Source organism: Calypte anna, chromosome 3, assembly GCF_003957555.1.
Source record: "Calypte anna isolate BGI_N300 chromosome 3, bCalAnn1_v1.p, whole genome shotgun sequence".
Classification (NCBI taxonomy): domain Eukaryota; kingdom Metazoa; phylum Chordata; class Aves; order Apodiformes; family Trochilidae; genus Calypte; species Calypte anna.
The window spans coordinates 32,582,456-32,600,953 of NC_044246.1; the positions used below are offsets into that span (position 1 = coordinate 32,582,456).

Consider the following 18,498-nt stretch of genomic DNA (forward strand, 5'->3'; position numbering starts at 1 on the left):
CCTCCAGAAGGTGCAGGGAGTATCTCACTACAGCAGCAGGGGGATGATCACAGAGCTTTGGCCACAATCCCAAGCTGAAGGCTATTAAGTCTGGTTTTTAAATGAATACTTTTAGTTGGACAGCACATCGAAGGCAAACTGGAATATTCATGTATCATTAAGAAAAAACCTCCCAACAACAAGTTTTAACTAACTGATTTCACAGGATGACAGGAGGCTGAGTGTCCTGGCAGAAGCTGGAACAGCTGCAGAAGAAATCACCTCTGGAGATTCATTTTAGTTCAGCCCCACTGCTGAAAGGAGGGTTAGTTAGGACAGGTTGCTCATAGTCATGGCCAGTTGGGTTTTGATTTATGTCCAAGGTGAAAACTTCAAAACCTCTCTGGGCAGCCTGTTCTGATGTTTGATGCTCATAAGAGTAAATATTAAAAAAGCCCAAACCAAATCAAACACAAAGTTTACAATCACCAAATCCAAATCACCCTTTTACTAAGGCTTATATTTATTTCTTTGCTTGAGTTTGTGCCCATTGCCATTGTGTCTTGTAAACTGGGGCACCACTGAGAAGAGTTTTGGCTTCATTTCCCTTTCCTCCCTTGCCCTTCCCCACATCATTTATATGCTTCCAGCTTGGGTAGACAGTTGATTCAGAAACAGAGAGACAGTTTTAACTGATGCCAGCTGGATAGGTACAATCACTAGTTTCAAAGTAATTTGACAAAAAAACCCACATTAATTTTACCATACTTACAAAAGGTGACTTTTCAACACACCCTGTAATTCACCTTTAAAAAGAGCTGAGCTGACAAGACTGAAAGTAATGCATGGCAATAAGACTTACAAAAGAAAAAAAAAAGAATTTACAGCAAATAAGCTCAGATTCCACGTTCAGCCAAAAAACCCCCCAAAAACCCGAGTAAGGTATTTGCTGAACTTTCAAATAAAAACAGTCTAAAAAAAATCAGTTTTGTTTAAAATTCACATATTCTGAATAAAGGATATTTCTTTTTTCAATATTTCAATTGTTATAAAAGAATTTAGGGATAGCAAAATAGGCATTTATGAGCTTTGCAAGTCTGGGGCAAGTAGCTCTTCCTCCAATGTATTCTATATCCATGAATATCATTGTGAAGCTGTAGTAGAGGCAAAGCCAAAAATACGGAGGCTTTTCTTTATGGCTAAATACTGTATCATTTATCCCTGAGTCTTTTGCCTTGAGCACTGGGGCTGTTATAACAGGTGAGAAGCCAATAAACCATGTTCTTCTACTAAAAGGACTGATACTCAAGATGGTACATTAAACCATTAGGCTCTGTGTAATCTGTAAATTAACTACCATGTCCTTACAATCTATACGTCAGTTTCCTACCAGTCAAATTTTTTTGACCTTTAAGATCCAACAACTAAAGGCAAGATCCTGAAAATAAAACATTTCACTTTTCAAGGACAAGGCAAGCATATGAATAGGATTTTCGGAACTAAGAAGCTATTTCAAATATCCACAAAATCTTCTACTCAGTTACAAAACAAAACCAAAAAGCAGATGAGAAAAAGTAAGGCTGGACACCTTATTTCAATCAGTCCTTTTAGGTACCTTTCCTCATTGCTGAGGTCTCCTGTTCGTTACTCAAAAATATAACTGATTTCATTCAAGCACAAAGCAGTTACAGATACATGGAAAAGTAGGAAAAATATTTGCTATGACTACCTGAAGTTACTGTAAGAATGCATGCTGTTCAATGAACAAATTCTTAAATACAGAATACAATACTTACACTGGGCACTCAAAAATGGTTCATTACTCAGGAAGTTAAAGGCAGGGATGAGTGCATGGCCCTTTCCAGTGACACTCACAACTTCTTCGTTATTATCTAGGATTTGTAGTTTAATGAACACATCTGATTTAGAGGTCTGTACCTGCACTGTAGCAACATGTGGCACTGTGACTTTCACAGAATACCTAGAGGAAAAAAAAAAAACAAAACAAAATAACCAACTATGCCAGATCTTTTTTTTTAGGAAAACATCTAAGTGCTGTGCTGACCTGTAAGTGAACACTTAAAATTGAGTTTGTAGTCAACAGTTCTGCTGCAAGCTAATGAGCAACTCTTCCCATAGTAAAGTTTAGTGCAGTGAATCTATGATCAAGGTAAGTGCTGGTGCAGAAGAAGGGGTGGTCTTGTGCCAGTTTCAGCCAATAATTGGGTGCCAGACACTCCCTGTTGTGGTCCCACTACTCTCCCAGGGGAAAATAAAAAGAGCAATAAGGGAGGAAGACTTTAAGGTTTGAAATAAACTAGCACAGGCTTAATGAATTAATGTAAATAACGATGAATTGCTTACAAATAAAGATAAAAAGAGCAATAAGGGAGGAAGACTTAAGGTTGAAATAAACTAGAACAGACTTAATGAATTAATGTAAATAATGATGAATCGCTTACAAATAAAGACAGATATGTAAATACATAACCCATGCAATAATTGGTAATTATTTCCCAACCAGAACGGCCCCAAATGGAACTTCTAAGAATCCAAGCTTAGGGTCCCAGTGACAATCTGCAAGAGCCTTGAAGCAGCCAAGCCGATCCTACTTGGGGAGACAGGGGGCGGTAACCCCATTTCAGGGAACGATACCCTTCTCCAGCGTGACGGAGGAAAGGGAGCAAGAACAAACAGACCCCAAGCCCCCAGCACCCATTCCCAGGGGTCACTCCCAGCTCCCTGTGGAGCCATTTCACACCAGCCCCAGGGCCGGGAGCGCTGTGATTGGTCCATGGGGTCACCTGACCCACCCACCCCTCCATGGTCACTGCACGGACACCGCCGGGCGGGACCGGGCGGTACCGAGGCGGGTTTATCCTGCTCTTCCGAACCCGGGACACCTTGCTGTTTATTTGGGTTTTTCATTGCCTTATCAAATATCCATATTTACGTTTTCCCTCCATCTTTACTAGAATGTGCTGGAAAGCATGACTGGCCAGGTGAGGGAGCTGTTGCAATTTAAAACAAGGGGGAAAAAAAAAATAAATTGCTTTCTAAAGTTCAGAATTCTCTTTTGATAGCAGCTGGTACACTAATGAACCTAAAATACTGCGGGAAAAGATTGCAGATTTGGAATCTCAGGATGAAATTTAAATAACACTTTTGCTGCGAACCATACTCTTATATATTATTTGCTTTTTGTCTATAAATCCTTTATTTATTTTTTTTTTAAATATTGTCAACATCGGACTGAGAAAAAAACCACAACCTAGAAACTCAAGAGTTTATAGAACTTGAGTGTGTTTCTGATATTTCCTTTACATGCTTTCTTCGTTTAGACTGAATCTCTTACCTCTTCTTGAATGGACCTCTATTCTGAGAATAATCAGGTGATTTAAAATGTTGATACAAATTGTCAGGAATCAAGGTAAAATATTTCAGAACTAACTTTCAATATATAAACAAAATCAGCTCGAAGCACAGGTCAAGTTTTGGTGCACTGTGTAGTCCTTTGCATGAAAATTTAGGCATATTGATTTAGTCAGGGTCAGTTCTCAACCCAAGACTCAACTAGAATGAACTCATTTTACTGAAGTTTAATACATTAAAAAAAGGTTAAAAAAACTAAATGATCACATTTTTCTTAATTTTTTTCTCCTAAAGGAACCCTCGTGTTAAAATACAGTGGATATAAACTTTTCTGTAAACGCTGTGAGATGGAAAATGGTTTGACACATCAGAAAAGAAAGTGTTGTATTTCTGGATCTTATTGAAAGTTGTATCTGAATAAGGTAAAACTGTAACAAACCTTGGCTTCTCCCAACCAGCAAAATCTCAGTTTTAATACATATTTACCCTCCCAATTTCAATAACTGACATAGAGAGAAGACTTTTTTTCTTTAAGCAGTGTCACTGGTATTGCATATTGACAGCCCATAAAATTCATATATTTGCTCTAATACCTTACTCCTTGTAAGAAAGGGGAAATAAGGTATTTTTCTGTCAGGCATGGTCCATATAAAAAAAGCAGACTTTTATCATCTTTCTGTCAACATTTACCTGAACATTACATTCTTGTCATTGGGTATATAATACTCTTTAATTTCTCTAGCAGAATATGCATCATTTACAGCCTCACGAGAGAGCAAGGGGAGTGGTCTGTGAGAACCGATGAGCCGGAGCTTCCACCTTCCAGCTGCCACGGGCTGATCCCCAGTAGATGCTTCAGCCATAAATGTGTATCCTTTCTGAAAGAAGAAAACAAGTAATTTTCACCTGGAAATAATACTGCTCAAAATGCACTCTATCATTACACACGACACACTTTTTGTCCGTGTTATACTTAGTAATAAGGTGTTTGTTATAAGCAAAAAGGACTATATACTCCTATTACTAGAGAACTATGGAGTTCTGTTATAGTCTAAGTTATGATTCCTGCATCCAGCCAGTTGCATTTTTTTGCAATTTATTGCAAAAGATAAGAAAAGAAAAAAAAAATCTGCATAATGCAGAGCAAGTAGCTTGTTGCTATCCAGCTCGTTATGTCTACAGAAAGAACACAGACATTATTGCAGATTTCATCCTTATTGTCAGTCATTCTGAAATGAACAATAATGTGTAACGTGAGTGTTTTTCAAGCAGACTAACAGAATGTGTTGACAGAATTTCTTTCCAGCTCTTTGGTAAATTGCTGATTCGTATTTTGAAGCAGAATAACTAATTCCTAGGCTTGTGCTAAAAAACCCACCACCAGCAGCAACAACAACAACAACAACAAACATGGAGGAAAAAGACTTTTTCTGCATTAATATTTACATTAAGGAATTCATGCATACTGTATAATTTCTTGCTCAATTTATTACATCATTGGCTGTTTTTTACAAAATACTGTTAAAAAGGAGGGTAACATAAAAAACCACACTGTGTTTCATAATAATTGCATAATGTCTTGTCAGAACATCAATAGATCTTTCAAAAGCTTTTGAAGGTCACGGAAACATTATTGATCCATTTACAAATTGGAAGAAAACAGGCTAAATTCTTCTGAAGAAGGGCTCTGCGAGCCCTTATAGCCTACATACTTGAAGAGGTGCTACAGGAAAGCTAGGGAGGAACTTTTTACAAAAGCATGTATTGACAGGACAAGGGGCATGGCTTTAAACTGGAAGAGGGCAGATTTAGTTGGACATAAGGAAGAAATTCTTATATGAGGGCGGTGAGACACTGGCACAGGTTGTAGATGCCTCATCCCTGGAAATGTTCAAGCCAGGTTGAATGGGGCTTTGAGAAACCTCGTCTGGTGGGAGGTGTCCCTGCCCATGCAGGGGGCTGGAACTGGATGATCTTTGGGGTCCCTTCCAACCCAAACCATTCTCTATGATCCTTCAAAGCCTAAGGAAATGCTGTTAGAATGAGGAAATTAGGGGGCTGTTTGAACTATCACATCCATAAAGCACATATTCATTAGTCTTGGAAGACCAGGATGAAATCAGTGAGATTTCCAAGATCTAACCAGAATCTGATTCTTTTAGGTACTTTTATTAGTCATGTGGATGGTAGAATGGAGAGCTTATATCTTTAGTTATGTGGTACCACAAACTAAGAAGGGTTGGAAATTCAGAGGAAGAGAAAATAAGAATTCAAGATTATTTTAAGCTAGGGAAATAGTCTGAAAATAGCATTAAAATCAATAGTGAAAGATGCTTTATTTAGTCACGAATAATAAGCTACAGGATTCAGTTCTTCTGTCTTCTTTAGTCTAAAGGTAGAAAGGCTGGAGGAGGGGAAGCTGTAAAACTATTTAACAAGGTAGTTATTTTTTTAGAAGCAATTTACACTAATGCCTCTTAGATAACATAGGCTTTGTGAAGGAACATATCTAAAGCTGTATTTGGCATCAATACTCCAATTATCATTAGCAGTTGAAGATGCATATTAATTTAAATATTGTAAGAATGACATATTATCAAAAGGCTGTTCAAAACTTATCTTTAGTTTGGCCCTTGATTCTTGAAGATTATTTGGTCAGATGGATACCATAAGCAAGCAACCACAGTGCCACTGAGTAGCACATCACATTGTGCCATTTATCAATAGTAAAAAAAAATAAAAGAAAATGACAGCTATTCCTTCACTATAAAAAGATTTATCACATAAGAAGATCAGTGACAGTCTCTGTTCAAGCTTGTTAGTAAATAAGGTCGCACTTCTAAGTAGAGTGGTATGACAAAACCAAAAACATCCACAGAGTTTGGGCAACTGTTACTGATTTAAACATTGTACTTTCCCAACAACTCTTTGCATTTACCTTATTTTTGAGGTAAACACGAGGTGCCACTTTGAAAAACACATGTGGCATTTCTTCCAGTGTGTCATTGTCAACAACATGAAGTCTACAGGAAGGTATAGTGGTGTACACCTTTGGCACTACAAGCATGTCTTGTGAAACAAGAAATACTTCTCTAAAAAAGAAAAATTAAAAATTATATTAAAATTCTTGTGTAACATGAAGCAAACATTAGGATTTAAGAAAATTAGACTCAGATAAATTTTTTTTGAAGCAGGTTTGTAAAATCCAGTGTATCAATACTACTTTTCCCTATAACAGTTATACAGGGCTGTATTAAACTCACCTAAAAACCACAAACCACACATTTGGTGGCTGATCAGCATAAGTAACAGAATAGTCATCAAAACAGACCTTACAATGTTCATCTTCATAACAAGGGAACATTTCAATAGATTTACAGTTTCTTTTAAACATTTCTCTGCAAAGAAGAAAAGATAAATATTTAATTCTAATCAGGTACATATATCTTGACTTTAACTTGTGCTAACCATGAACACTGCTGCATGTGTGAATGTAAAACAAGGTTATAAAATGTGTTGCTCATGTTTCTCTAGTAGCTCCTCACTCTCAAATAAATAAATAATAAATAAATAATGTTATAGGTTTTACAAAAAAATTACTTTTTCTTTCTTTTATTTTTTAAATAAATATAATTTATTGTGACTTGTATTTCTTTTATCTTAATCTATCATCTCAAAGCTGGTGCAAATTAACAAAATTTCTGCATGTTACTTTAATAGACAAGGTGCTAACCTTGTATTAAATGCAAATATGTCATCTGCTAGAAAGATTAAAATCACATTAGCATAATTTTACCAATCAAATGTATTCCCTGGGACAATCCCTAGGAATCAGTCCCACGAGTTTTAAAAGCGTGAAGGCAGGGTAACAACTGCTTCTCATCTTGGCTGATTTAGAGATGCTGCTAACCTAGTACTGAGATCTAACACTTGGAACAAGGCTGGGATTGCAAAATCCCCATCTCATCAACACACCAAGGTTTTATAGGATTAGAAACACTGGAAGCTAAATAAAATTATACTTCATACGTGTTCCTCAAACTGCTGGTTTTAAAGATTTATACCTTCACCTAGTAATTATTGCCACTTCTCACCCCTGGCAGAATTGACCTACTGCTTGATCAGTTGCTTGCACACTCACAGAGAGATTTTTGAAGGAGTTAATGAAAATAAATATGTGATTCCCAAAGGGTGTCATGCTTGAAAAGGACTTAAGGAACACTTGAAATTAGAGTAGATACCTTTGCAAAAGCTGCAATTAAATCATAGGGAAAGACTATACCAAGAAATACATATACTTTCCTTCAAGAGCTACAAACAAATCCTCTGATGATATAAACTGGTATAAAATACATTTAAATAGCATAGCTATCACCTTCCTAATATCAACTGGGATCCTTTAAGAGCCAGCATGTATCAAAATGCTTCTTTAAATCAGCTGGCTAGATGTTTAACTAAGGAATCGGTATGGTTTATATTATGTAACAGCCTACAGAATATTAAAAAAATAAATACCAAAGAAAGGTAATGTTCTAGCTCAAGCTGTAAGAAAAACCTGTAACACAGACACCTAAATTCAGATTTGCTGTAGTTTTACTCATGTCAGGAGTACACAACAAAGAACAGAATATCTGCCCTTCCTAAGAACACCTCATGCTTTGCAACGGAGTTTTGTAATTTTAAAACTAGTAATTCTTTCACCATATTTCTTTTGTGAAACAGCAATTCATGGCAATTCTGTGGTGCTGGCAGCAATAAAAAACTAATTTATTACATGATTACCTTAACAGTGTTACAGCACAGTATTCAAAATCTAACTCAATCACAGTCCACAATTTTTGCAAGGTTTCTTTGACATCAGTGTTTTCTTTAGTACCTGGAAATAATAAAATAAGTTAGAAAATATGAAATCTTTTCTATTGTTCTAAATATATGCCTGCCAAATACTTAAGAAAAATGCTACTCAGACAAATAAATTGTCTTACGAATCACTAGGGATTTTTTTTAATTTTAAAGAAGTCTCACTGAGCTGAAAATTAATTTCTTCTTTGACAAAGGAAATTCCTTTCATGATCACCTTTGTACTTTCTGCACTCCTGCAACATCAAAAATGCTGTGATCAGTATTTTTTCTGATTTACAGGTTTTTTACTATAACATTTTGTAGGCTATGAGCTGATCTCTGTCCTTGAAGAATACATTGATTGCCTCTCAGCAGCTTTTCCTTTCAGGTACTATGAATGAGTAGGTATGTGCCTAGGCAACCTCTGTGGCTAAAAAGTACCAGGCAGCTCCAGCGGGTAGTAGTTCATCTCACCCATGGTTGAAGGACATGCTGTCATCTCAAGGTGTCTACTTCTAGCCATAAAATACAGATGAAGACTTAGGGAACTAGTTTAGACCTGTTGTCTAACTTTTCAAGACTAAAGTTAGGTGAAATTCTTTACTGCATAAGCAATTAGTGACAGAAATGGAGAGGGGAAACATGAAAAAAGCAATGGAGGGGAGGGGAGTAATAACACTTACTATAATGACAAGTTAGATAGAAAAAAATATAGCTAATAGGGTAAAGGAGGAGGAGAACATTATGATTGAAAAAAAACCCAAAGCCACAGTAAAGCATGGTAAAGAAAATACTAGCCTTAAAGGTAGAAGTGTATTGATAAATCAGAAGATGAGAAAGACATTGTATACTGGAAGAAAAGAATTGAAATACTCACATAAAGCTCAAATGACAAAAATATGAAATCTAAATGTCAAAAGACCAGATTCTGAGTTCTGAGACTTGTAAAGGACACACCTGGTTTTCTGCTGTTCACTATTTTCCTAACATAAGTCCCTCTCCAGAAGGCTTGAAGTTTAAGAGCTGCTGCTTCTTCTTCAGAAGTTGGAGTTCGGTTCTGCCAGCTACTACAGGAACTCTTCTCAAAACTCTCTGAAAGAAGAGAAAGAGGATGGAGCAAATCATTGAATATATACTTCTTGTTACAAGTACCTATAGCACTGCATTTTAAACATCAAGTGTCCTAGTGTAATATCAAAACAGTGTTCCAAACATAAACCAACATGATTTCATAACATTAAAGCCTGACTGAATACAGCTTAAAAGATCTTCACAAGATTTTAATTGCTTCTGTTTTAACTTCATCAGCTTATTAAGTAATAATTGAAGCACCAGTGTTGCTCAAAGCATTATATTCAACCTTTGTAAAGGAGCCATGGAATAAGGATAAGATCTATGATAAAGCGGGGGTTTATTTATCTAACTGAGACTTTCTGTTACCAAGGAGTTCTGGAGTGAAACAAAAATTAGTAGGTTCTGACAGGTTAGTAATGAGCTCTTTGAAGGCATCCTTGCCTAGAATTAGCATCCTGGAGCTATCAGTACCAAGGTTAGGGGGAGGGTGTGGGGGTCTGCACTACAAGAAGGCAGTGGCAGTTTGGAAACCACAAGGTTAAGGAAATGAGAGCAGTGAGACAGCATGAGAATAAATAGTGCTCCAAAAGCAAGTAACAACAACCAAAAAGGAGGAGAAAAGAGGTAGAGTCACTTGAAAAACAGAACAAACTAGCTTAAGAAAATATTGCTGTCACACATTTCAGTGTAATCACTTAAATTCTGGTACATGTGGGTCTGTTCCCAAACCATCATTTCTCATTATTCTCTAACTTCCAAACCACAGAAAACCTTTTTAATATTTAGTGACTCCGAAAGGTTGTACAAGCACACTTCAACAGATCAGAACTCAACAATATGAATGGCACAACCACTTTCAGAAAATACAAGCATATAATCACAGAGTAATATAAAGTGGAATGACCAATTATGGCCATCTAGTCTAATCCCAGATGCAAATCACAATCAAGTCACTGCAGGTTGCTTATGGTCTTGAGCAAATTTCCAGTCCATTTTTGATATCTTAAACAAGCATAAAAACAGGCAAGTAAGCAATAAAAACACAAATACCCCTTCAAAACAAAAACGAACCCCATCCCATCACCAAGAAACTGCTGAACTTGTAATGAAGTTACTAATTTGCATCATTTAAGGTCTTTTCAGCTGGTAATTTGAAGAAAAGCCATGATCGGCAGTACATTAGAGAAAAAAAAAGGATGAAGGATATCTTCATAAATCTTGTAAATTAACAAAACATGAACAGAATTTTTTGGAACAAAGAAAAAGATCATTTGTGCTCTGAAAATGAATTTCAGACATGCTGTGTACAGTAGAATGCTTAGGCATCTCATAAGAAATAAGTCATGCTTACTGAGGCAAGAAAACACAAAATTAGTGAAGGATTGGCTTCCTTGAAAATAATATATATATGATATATATGAAGCTATTAGCAACACCAGTACAGTACCTGAAGAAAAATTGTCATCGTTAAAAAGCTCAGTGTCTTTAAAATCCAAAGTGAGGGACCTGAAGGCAAATCTGTAGCTGTGAAGAGCTGCACTGCCCGATACGTATTTGATCAAATACCAAAATGCACTTTTGAAAACCTAAAAAAAAAAAAAAAAAAAAAAAGATGACAAGTATTCAAAGAATGGACAATTTTTAAAAGCTGATTTATATTGCTTCTCATAATTGTCTCAAAAACTGCTTAGTTCATTTTTTCACCTAAAAATGAAGTCTTTAAGAAATATAGAAACTGAAAATTATCTCAAATAGTAGGACTACAACCAGGAGAAAACCTCTGATGCCTGGTTATTAAATATAAGACTGATTCTACAGCTTACGTTTTTATCGCCTGAAACTGCCTTAGTTTATGTGAAGTGAACCAATGGTCTCATATCAGTGAACAGAGAGCACATTATAATCACCATAATGACAACTGGCATTCTAGTTAGAGGTTTTGTAACAGAGATGAATGATGTAATGGACATGCTTACTGAATTAGGAAGTGGTGCCACCAGAAAAAGTAGGAATGTATTGATGGGAAAGTGGAGAATATTTGGTGTCCTACTTATATGACTAAATTGATGGCCTAAGTTTTATCCTCAACACAGTGATTCTCTTTAAAAAGGAGAAATCCAGTCTCCTTCCTTCTTCCAGAAAAGGGAAATTTTAGTGTGTTTTTAAGAGCTTATTTCACAATTTGAATTAATTAACACAGTAATAACTTACTGAAAACCAGATAATTTTTATTTCATTTTCTTTATTTTCAGATTTTTCTGCTTCTAGAAACATTTTATCATAAGTCACATACGTTGTAATAGTAATAAAACCTTATTTTTTAAACAGTTAAGATTGATGGAGAAAGACTATGAGATACAGGCTTATGCTCAGAATATTTTTTCATTGTTTGTATTAAAGATAGATCATTTCCACACTCTCATTCTTGAGTCACTGCTGGCTCAGTGGTTTTCATTTATCTCATTTCTAGTTTTCTGTTCATTTACAACTATAAACTGGTCTTGAAAGGAGAAAGAGATATGTATGTTCACACCTACTGATTTTTTCTTAAAGTCCCGAAGTTTTACACCTGTTTAATGTGAAAATATAAACTTAAAATTTGGGTTTCCCATTCCAGAGAGGTCAAACTAATTTTTAATGTTGAACTTGGCATGAAAGTGCCAAGTTCATTAGCGGTACACCTGGAATTTTCTTAATTTTGGTGTTTTGAGCCTGTTGTCAGGCTTAGGCGTTCTACTTTTTAATATCAGCTATTATAAAAATGTTAATCCCTTTCTTCTGTTCTGTCTTCTTAAATACATACTCTAAACTTCATAAGCTTTCTAGTATTTTGATCCAAGTAAGTCAGTCTGGGACATAAAAAGTATTCACTCTAGACAAATCAAGTAATAGCAGTATTATCAAAGTTTCCATACACATAAAAAATTGAAGTAGTTTTCTTGTAGTTTTCTTACAGTATTGAAAAGTTACTCTACAGAGAACTACAGTAAAGTGTAACTTTATCATCATGTATCTAAATAACTTTTAAAGAACAAATGAACAAGCAAGAAAAACAACTCAGAAATACTCTGAGTGACAAAAACCATCATGACTGTCTTCAGAAATATAAGGTGTAATAATGTTTTCCTGTGTCATCAGCATTAGGCACATAAAGGGACCATTCTGGCTTTTCTATACTAAAGGTAGTGTTTTTTAAAGTCAAAATTAAGTCATAAAATAAAAAAGACAATGCTTTCTGCCCCAAAGCATGCTAAACAAAATTGGAAAAATTAAGAGACTCAAATTTGGAATGTGCATATTTTAAAAAAATCACATTAAAAGAAGACAAAAGTAGTACACAGTTGCAAGTTATGCCATTTGGGCTTACATTTAATAATGAATGTCACATTTGAAGCACTCAGGAGATCCATTTTATAAACACAGCCATTCATTTGAAGAGGATAATGATAACGTTAAGCTGTTATCCAGCTTCTGTAGCCTTTAGATACGTGCTTATTAAAGTTATTTGTTCACCTTGAAGTGTTCTGCAGCCATTTCAGTACCATGGAGGCCAGGAGGACAGTGTGCTAACTCCAACTCCTTCAAGGCTTTAGAAAGTTCAGGCTTACTGCTGAAATTATTTATCACATTGCCAATAGCTTCCAGGATAGCTGTAGCCTGTTTTATAAACCGGTGGCTCTCCTAGAGAGAGAGAAGAAAAACAATGATTGTTAGAAAGATTGCTTTAAGATTTTCTTTTGTTTTCTTTCTAGGCTGTGACAACATAAAAGCATTCTTTTCTGTGCTGAAGACAATACTTTTCTTAAGCCAAGCAATTTTTATTAATTATATAAACTGTAAAATCAGTTAGGTCTCTGGTATTCAAAAGCATACAAAAATGGCACTGATTTTAGCTACTGAAATAAAAAGCTTACAACAATACAAACAAAACATATGTCTCTTAAGGATAATTAGTCCTAGAATATTTAATGAAAAATAAGATTCACATTGAGACCTCCTAGTGCAGTGATAGAAAGGCTTCCATTAGCTGAAAGGCACAGCATCCCTGCTATTATAAAGAGAGGGACAAGTATCTGTATCTTGATGAAAAAAACATCAAATACATGCTGCCTAAAGCATCATTAATCTTCATCAGAAATTCTGTGCAAGAATAGGGGTACTTTCCTGCAAATGACACTCTGCAGAGAAATTGTTGTCTTCAAAAAACAGGTGGTGCAGAGAAAACCCCAGGATATAATTTGCTTTATTTTCTTCATGAGGAACAACATTCCACCCACAATCTTAAAACAAGGGGATAGGAAAGCCACAAGACATTTTTAATGGTCCAGCTTCTTATATTTAAACTTCTTTGCTACAATAAATATAAAAACTTGCATAAGCTGCTTTACTGTCCTATTATTAGGACCCAGAGTCTACACTTCAATATAAATTTGCTGTTACACTCACCTTCCAAAATATTTTGGCACAACTCTGCTGCTATACTTCCTCCCCAAAGTACCCATGGCAAGTATTTGAGCCTAGAGCTTGCCAAAGAAACCTTGAAAACATGGATGGAAGTGCTATCTGTCTGGATTGTAGGCAACAAAGAACAAAAGCTGTAGTAATTACTCCCCTGGGCCTCTTAGCTATGAAAAGTTGTCTGAAGCAATTGTTCATTTTAGGTATAAAAGCTGCTCTGGGACCCAGTGAGTAGTCTGTGATCTCATGAGACAAAACAAACTTTACTTTACTGATATGACAGTTTATTTTACTTGGCGTGTATGATTTAATAATAATTAATATCCATATATGTATTCTATCACTTGTGTCATATGCCTCAAAAAGAGAGCTTATACACTACTTCTGACATAAGCATTTCAACAACAGCATTTTTAACATTCTATTTTACACTACTGTTCTTTGTAAACCAAAATTCTACCCATTGTTTACTTACATAATTATGCAAGAAAATTATTGCAATATCCATCTCAGTGCCTGCTGTGCTGTAAAACACATTTCTTCTCTATAGCCATCCATAATATTGAAACTAATAGCATACCATTTAATATAACAACTCTAAGGATCCAGCAGCACTTAAAATAGTCAGAAACACTTTTATCACAATAACTAGTTCTGGTTATGCATACCTGTTCAAGACCTGGCATCACAGCATCCTCTTCTCCAAAGACACATGGCACCATGCTGCACAGATGAATATGGTGTCCTATGGGAGAATTTACTGTGAAGAGCAATATGTTTCGCCTACATACAAGAAAAAAAAATTAACAAATGGCATTGTCATTCTTTTACAGTTACACTAAAAATACTGATTCTTTATTTTTTCTTGGTCCTCAATGAAAAAGATCTCTTTAATTAGAAACATTTTTTAAGGAAGAATTTGTGATTTCATTTATTTTTTAGAAGACTAGTGTGATTTCTATGCTAAATGTTCTTAAATAATAGAATTAAAAATCTTTATAAATGTTTTGGCAATCATTTTAAATTCATAGCAATTCTGCAGTCCTACCTAACTCCAGCTATCAGCCAGTTTGATTTACCACAATCTGAAGCCTCAGACATACCCAACAGGAAGATGTAACACAGTAGCTTTGGTGGCAGCTGTATGCATCTTTAGGACAGGTTTTCCACGAGTCAAACATTTCCAAGAAAAATGTTCAACAATTAGCACACCTTTTGAAATACTAGTGCATTCTTGTTTATCTAGGAAAAGAAAGTAAAAATTGGGGAAGGAATAACAGTAACGTTGAGACAAATGCACTTATGCAGAATCTGTATCTACTTCCCAGTCATTAAAGTCTTCATGTAGGTTTGAACATTTCAGAGGAAAAAGATTGTCATTTAAAATGTATAGGTAGTACAGGATATAGTTTCATTGTACTATTCACTAGAAAATTATAGTTAAAAGAATGTATTAGGAGGATGTATAAATCAGAAATCTTCTAAGTTGCTCAAGGCTGTTCTATAACCCCATAAAAATCCACTCTGTCCGCAGACAAAGGAATCAAGCAGCCACACAAAGCTTATCTTTATGTTATAGTTTAATCATTTCAATGGGATGGTCAGTTTCATTTTTTAATCTTTCTTCTTGTTCGATCTGCTCCACTCTAGATGCACTAGAAGTATCCAATGCCTAAATATCTGCTTAACTTAAGCTGATTGTCATAACATGCATTAGCTTATCTGAATGCCACTCTATGACTTCCCTAAAATACAACTGATTTTTATTTAAACCATTGAAGCCATTGGATCTTGAAATATGCCAGTTATAAATCTACTTAAGAGCTTACAGTGCACGAGTTTAAAAATCACTTCAAAAACAAACTGGTCATATTGCTGATTTTACTGCATTTCAATCAGCTAAGGCATAAAGTAGCTTGCAAGAGTGGAATTCATAGGAAAAAATCCCTAAAAAAATGAGGAAAATCATACCAGAAATATACTGATGAAATGCTTGCAGTAAATTGTAATAAAGAGTAAAAGGAGGAATCCTTCCAAGAAGGTATTTATCATCAGTGTAAAATAACAAGAAAGTGTCACTTGACTACTTTTGTGTATACCCTAGAATCAATGTGACATTTTAATGCTAAATTCTCAAAGTGTGCCAAAACATACACCCCAGACCAGCACAGCAGCACAGGCATGTTCAAGTATGGGAAAATACAACATTAATATATACTTTTTTTTGTGGTCCTTACCTCCATTAGTGTTCCACTGTACCAATGCAGAAAAGCTAACCAGGATTTCAATGGGCATCAGACTGTCCACAGATAAATAATAGAAGGCTCGGTCATCAGTAGACTAAAAAGAATAACAGAAATTTTTTCATCTTTCATTTTCACTGAATGCCATCCACTTGGTCTTTTATAAAGTATGATTAAGATTTTTGATATAGTATGACTAAGATTTTTGATATTGCAACCCTAGACTTTGTACGGGAAGTAAGTAATGAACTGTGACTACTTCCAATATTCAGACATGTCATTTAACCCAGAGCCTCATATTGTATGTATAAACCATAATGTTCAGTTAAGAAATGAAAAGAAACAGTAAAGTTTCTTGAATGAGAATATATCTGCTTTTATATTGTGTTCTTTATATGCACCTCAATTTAGTAGTTCTAATCTCCAAATAACATTCAATGAAAGACCATAAATTTTGTTTTGTGCTGCTACTTTCTGATTCAAATTAATTACAGTAAGCTTTAAAGATATAAAAAAAAATTTAATTTGTAAGACATGATGGATACTGCCTCATTATGCTGGGATTTTTTTCCACAAAAAGCAGCATTTTCCACACTCAACTCTAACACATAATTCCTGTGCCAGTATTAGAAACTATAGAAAGATTCTACTATTCCTAGAAATTCTTCAAAATCTGAAGATGAATGAGTTTCTTGGGTTCAGAATTGTTTTAATACGTCTTCATACATTCTTCAGAGTCATATCAATACTTTTTTTTGTTGTTGTTGTAACCTGTAATATCAGTACTATTATCTTAATAGCGTAATAGAAAAGTCTTCTTTCATACTTTTGTTACAGAATTTACCTAATAATTTAAATGCCTTGCTTGTATCAATGTAAAAAAACCATAGAATGGTTTTGCAGCAAAAGGTTAGTTTTTCAGCACAGTATTACACAGGCTCACATACAGTCTTGATGCTGATTATGGTTTGCAGAAGTATGTCATGCAGTGACTGGGAATATTTTTTGTTATGTGATTACAGAGAGGTGTGAAATGGTGGGAATACCACAATTATGAAGCATAATTCATGTAGTTGACCTTCTCAGTACAGGATTTTATATAAAGTTCATGCCTGGAGTATACATTTCAGTAATCTACAATTACACTTTGGTTGCAATGTAAAACTAGGGCTGGAACAGGATATTCAGTCATATTGAGTAACATATTGATAACACAAATTAATGGTAGCTTTAAAGAAATACTGCAATTTCAGTGTATTTCAAGGGGTATTTCCAATCCCTGCAACAGACTTGCAAGTTGCTAAAGGACTTAGCATATAATAAGGAAATGTAGGGTTATGCTACACAGACTATTGATTTGAGTTCTGGATAATTGCTAGAATATCTTCTTAATTCGACTGTAGTCATTGTAAGGCATTATTTTTTAAGTAATAGCACTTCTTTGTGATATACCAATATCAGTTAGGTTATCTATGTATTATCTAACTATGTAAGACTTTGATGAAGATTTTTAAAAAGCACATAAAAATCTCAATACAGTAATATACCTTAAAATACGTCTTCTGATAATTATAAGCATATGTGTGTGGCTTGTGGAAAACATACAAGCTCCTATGGAGAAAATAAAATAAAAATAAAAATAAAAATACATGTGGGAAAATAGTATAAATTATATATTTCAGGTAAATCTATTTCAAAGCATAAGATACTACTTTACCATCATAAGTAAGAAGTCCGAGCTATTTCTCAAAAATCATTCAACATTTTCAGTTTAATAAAAAGTTAATTCAATTCATGTTAAGGGAAAGCAGCTGTCATTACTTTCTAATTCTGCTGCACTTCCACAGTTTTCCACTGGAGGTTCAGTCTCTAATTTGTCCAATGTGAGTCTATAGATGTTAATAAGCTAATATTACTCTAAAACTTCCATGCTCACCTGAAAATTACTATAATAATTATCTAGAGAGTATCACTGTAAGGAAGATTATTTTGTATATTCTATTAATCTGTTTTTTAATTTCTCTGGTGTTTGCACACCTCCAGAAGTGTACTCAGTTCCTGACAGCAATTTTGTCTGACCTTGATTTAACCAAGGGCAATATTAATTACTTCAGCTTTAACTGAGGAAGTTACTTTTCTTGTGGTTCTTTTTTCTGAAGGCTGTATCTTCCTGGACTAAGGGATTGCTAAAATCAGTCAGCCAAACTTTAACAAGATATAAAGTCATCTGTGATCTTTTATTCCTGAAGTTCCTGTAGTACTGCTTGGTATGGAAGTTACACATTCTCCCTCAGTGAAGGAGCAGTCTATTACCTGTTCATTTATTAAATGAAAATTATTTATGAAAATAAACCTTAGGTGAATTTTCTCTGATACAATCCCACACACCCCCTGCAATGACAGATTCTCTAAAGGATCTGTATTGTATCAGACTTCTGAAAGACAGAAACTCAAGATACAACAATACAATTACACTAGCTTATTTATGCTTGAAGAGGTAAAAATGCCTTGGATTTATACTGAAAAGGAA

The 18,498-nt window shown here is 34.9% G+C and overlaps 1 protein-coding gene across 1 annotated transcript in view; it reads right to left on the reverse strand.

Annotated features, from left to right (window-relative positions):
- Positions 1-18,498, reverse strand: part of ADGB (androglobin) — a 96,147-nt gene that overhangs the window by 21,469 nt on the left and 56,180 nt on the right. The window contains 12 exon segments of the mRNA XM_030447520.1: positions 1,776-1,960; positions 4,042-4,229; positions 6,290-6,443; positions 6,615-6,749; positions 8,134-8,227; positions 9,151-9,285; positions 10,715-10,853; positions 12,781-12,948; positions 14,394-14,508; positions 14,829-14,967; positions 15,963-16,065; positions 17,516-17,579. Of these exon segments, the coding sequence (XP_030303380.1) occupies positions 1,776-1,960; positions 4,042-4,229; positions 6,290-6,443; positions 6,615-6,749; positions 8,134-8,227; positions 9,151-9,285; positions 10,715-10,853; positions 12,781-12,948; positions 14,394-14,508; positions 14,829-14,967; positions 15,963-16,065; positions 17,516-17,579 (1,619 nt within the window).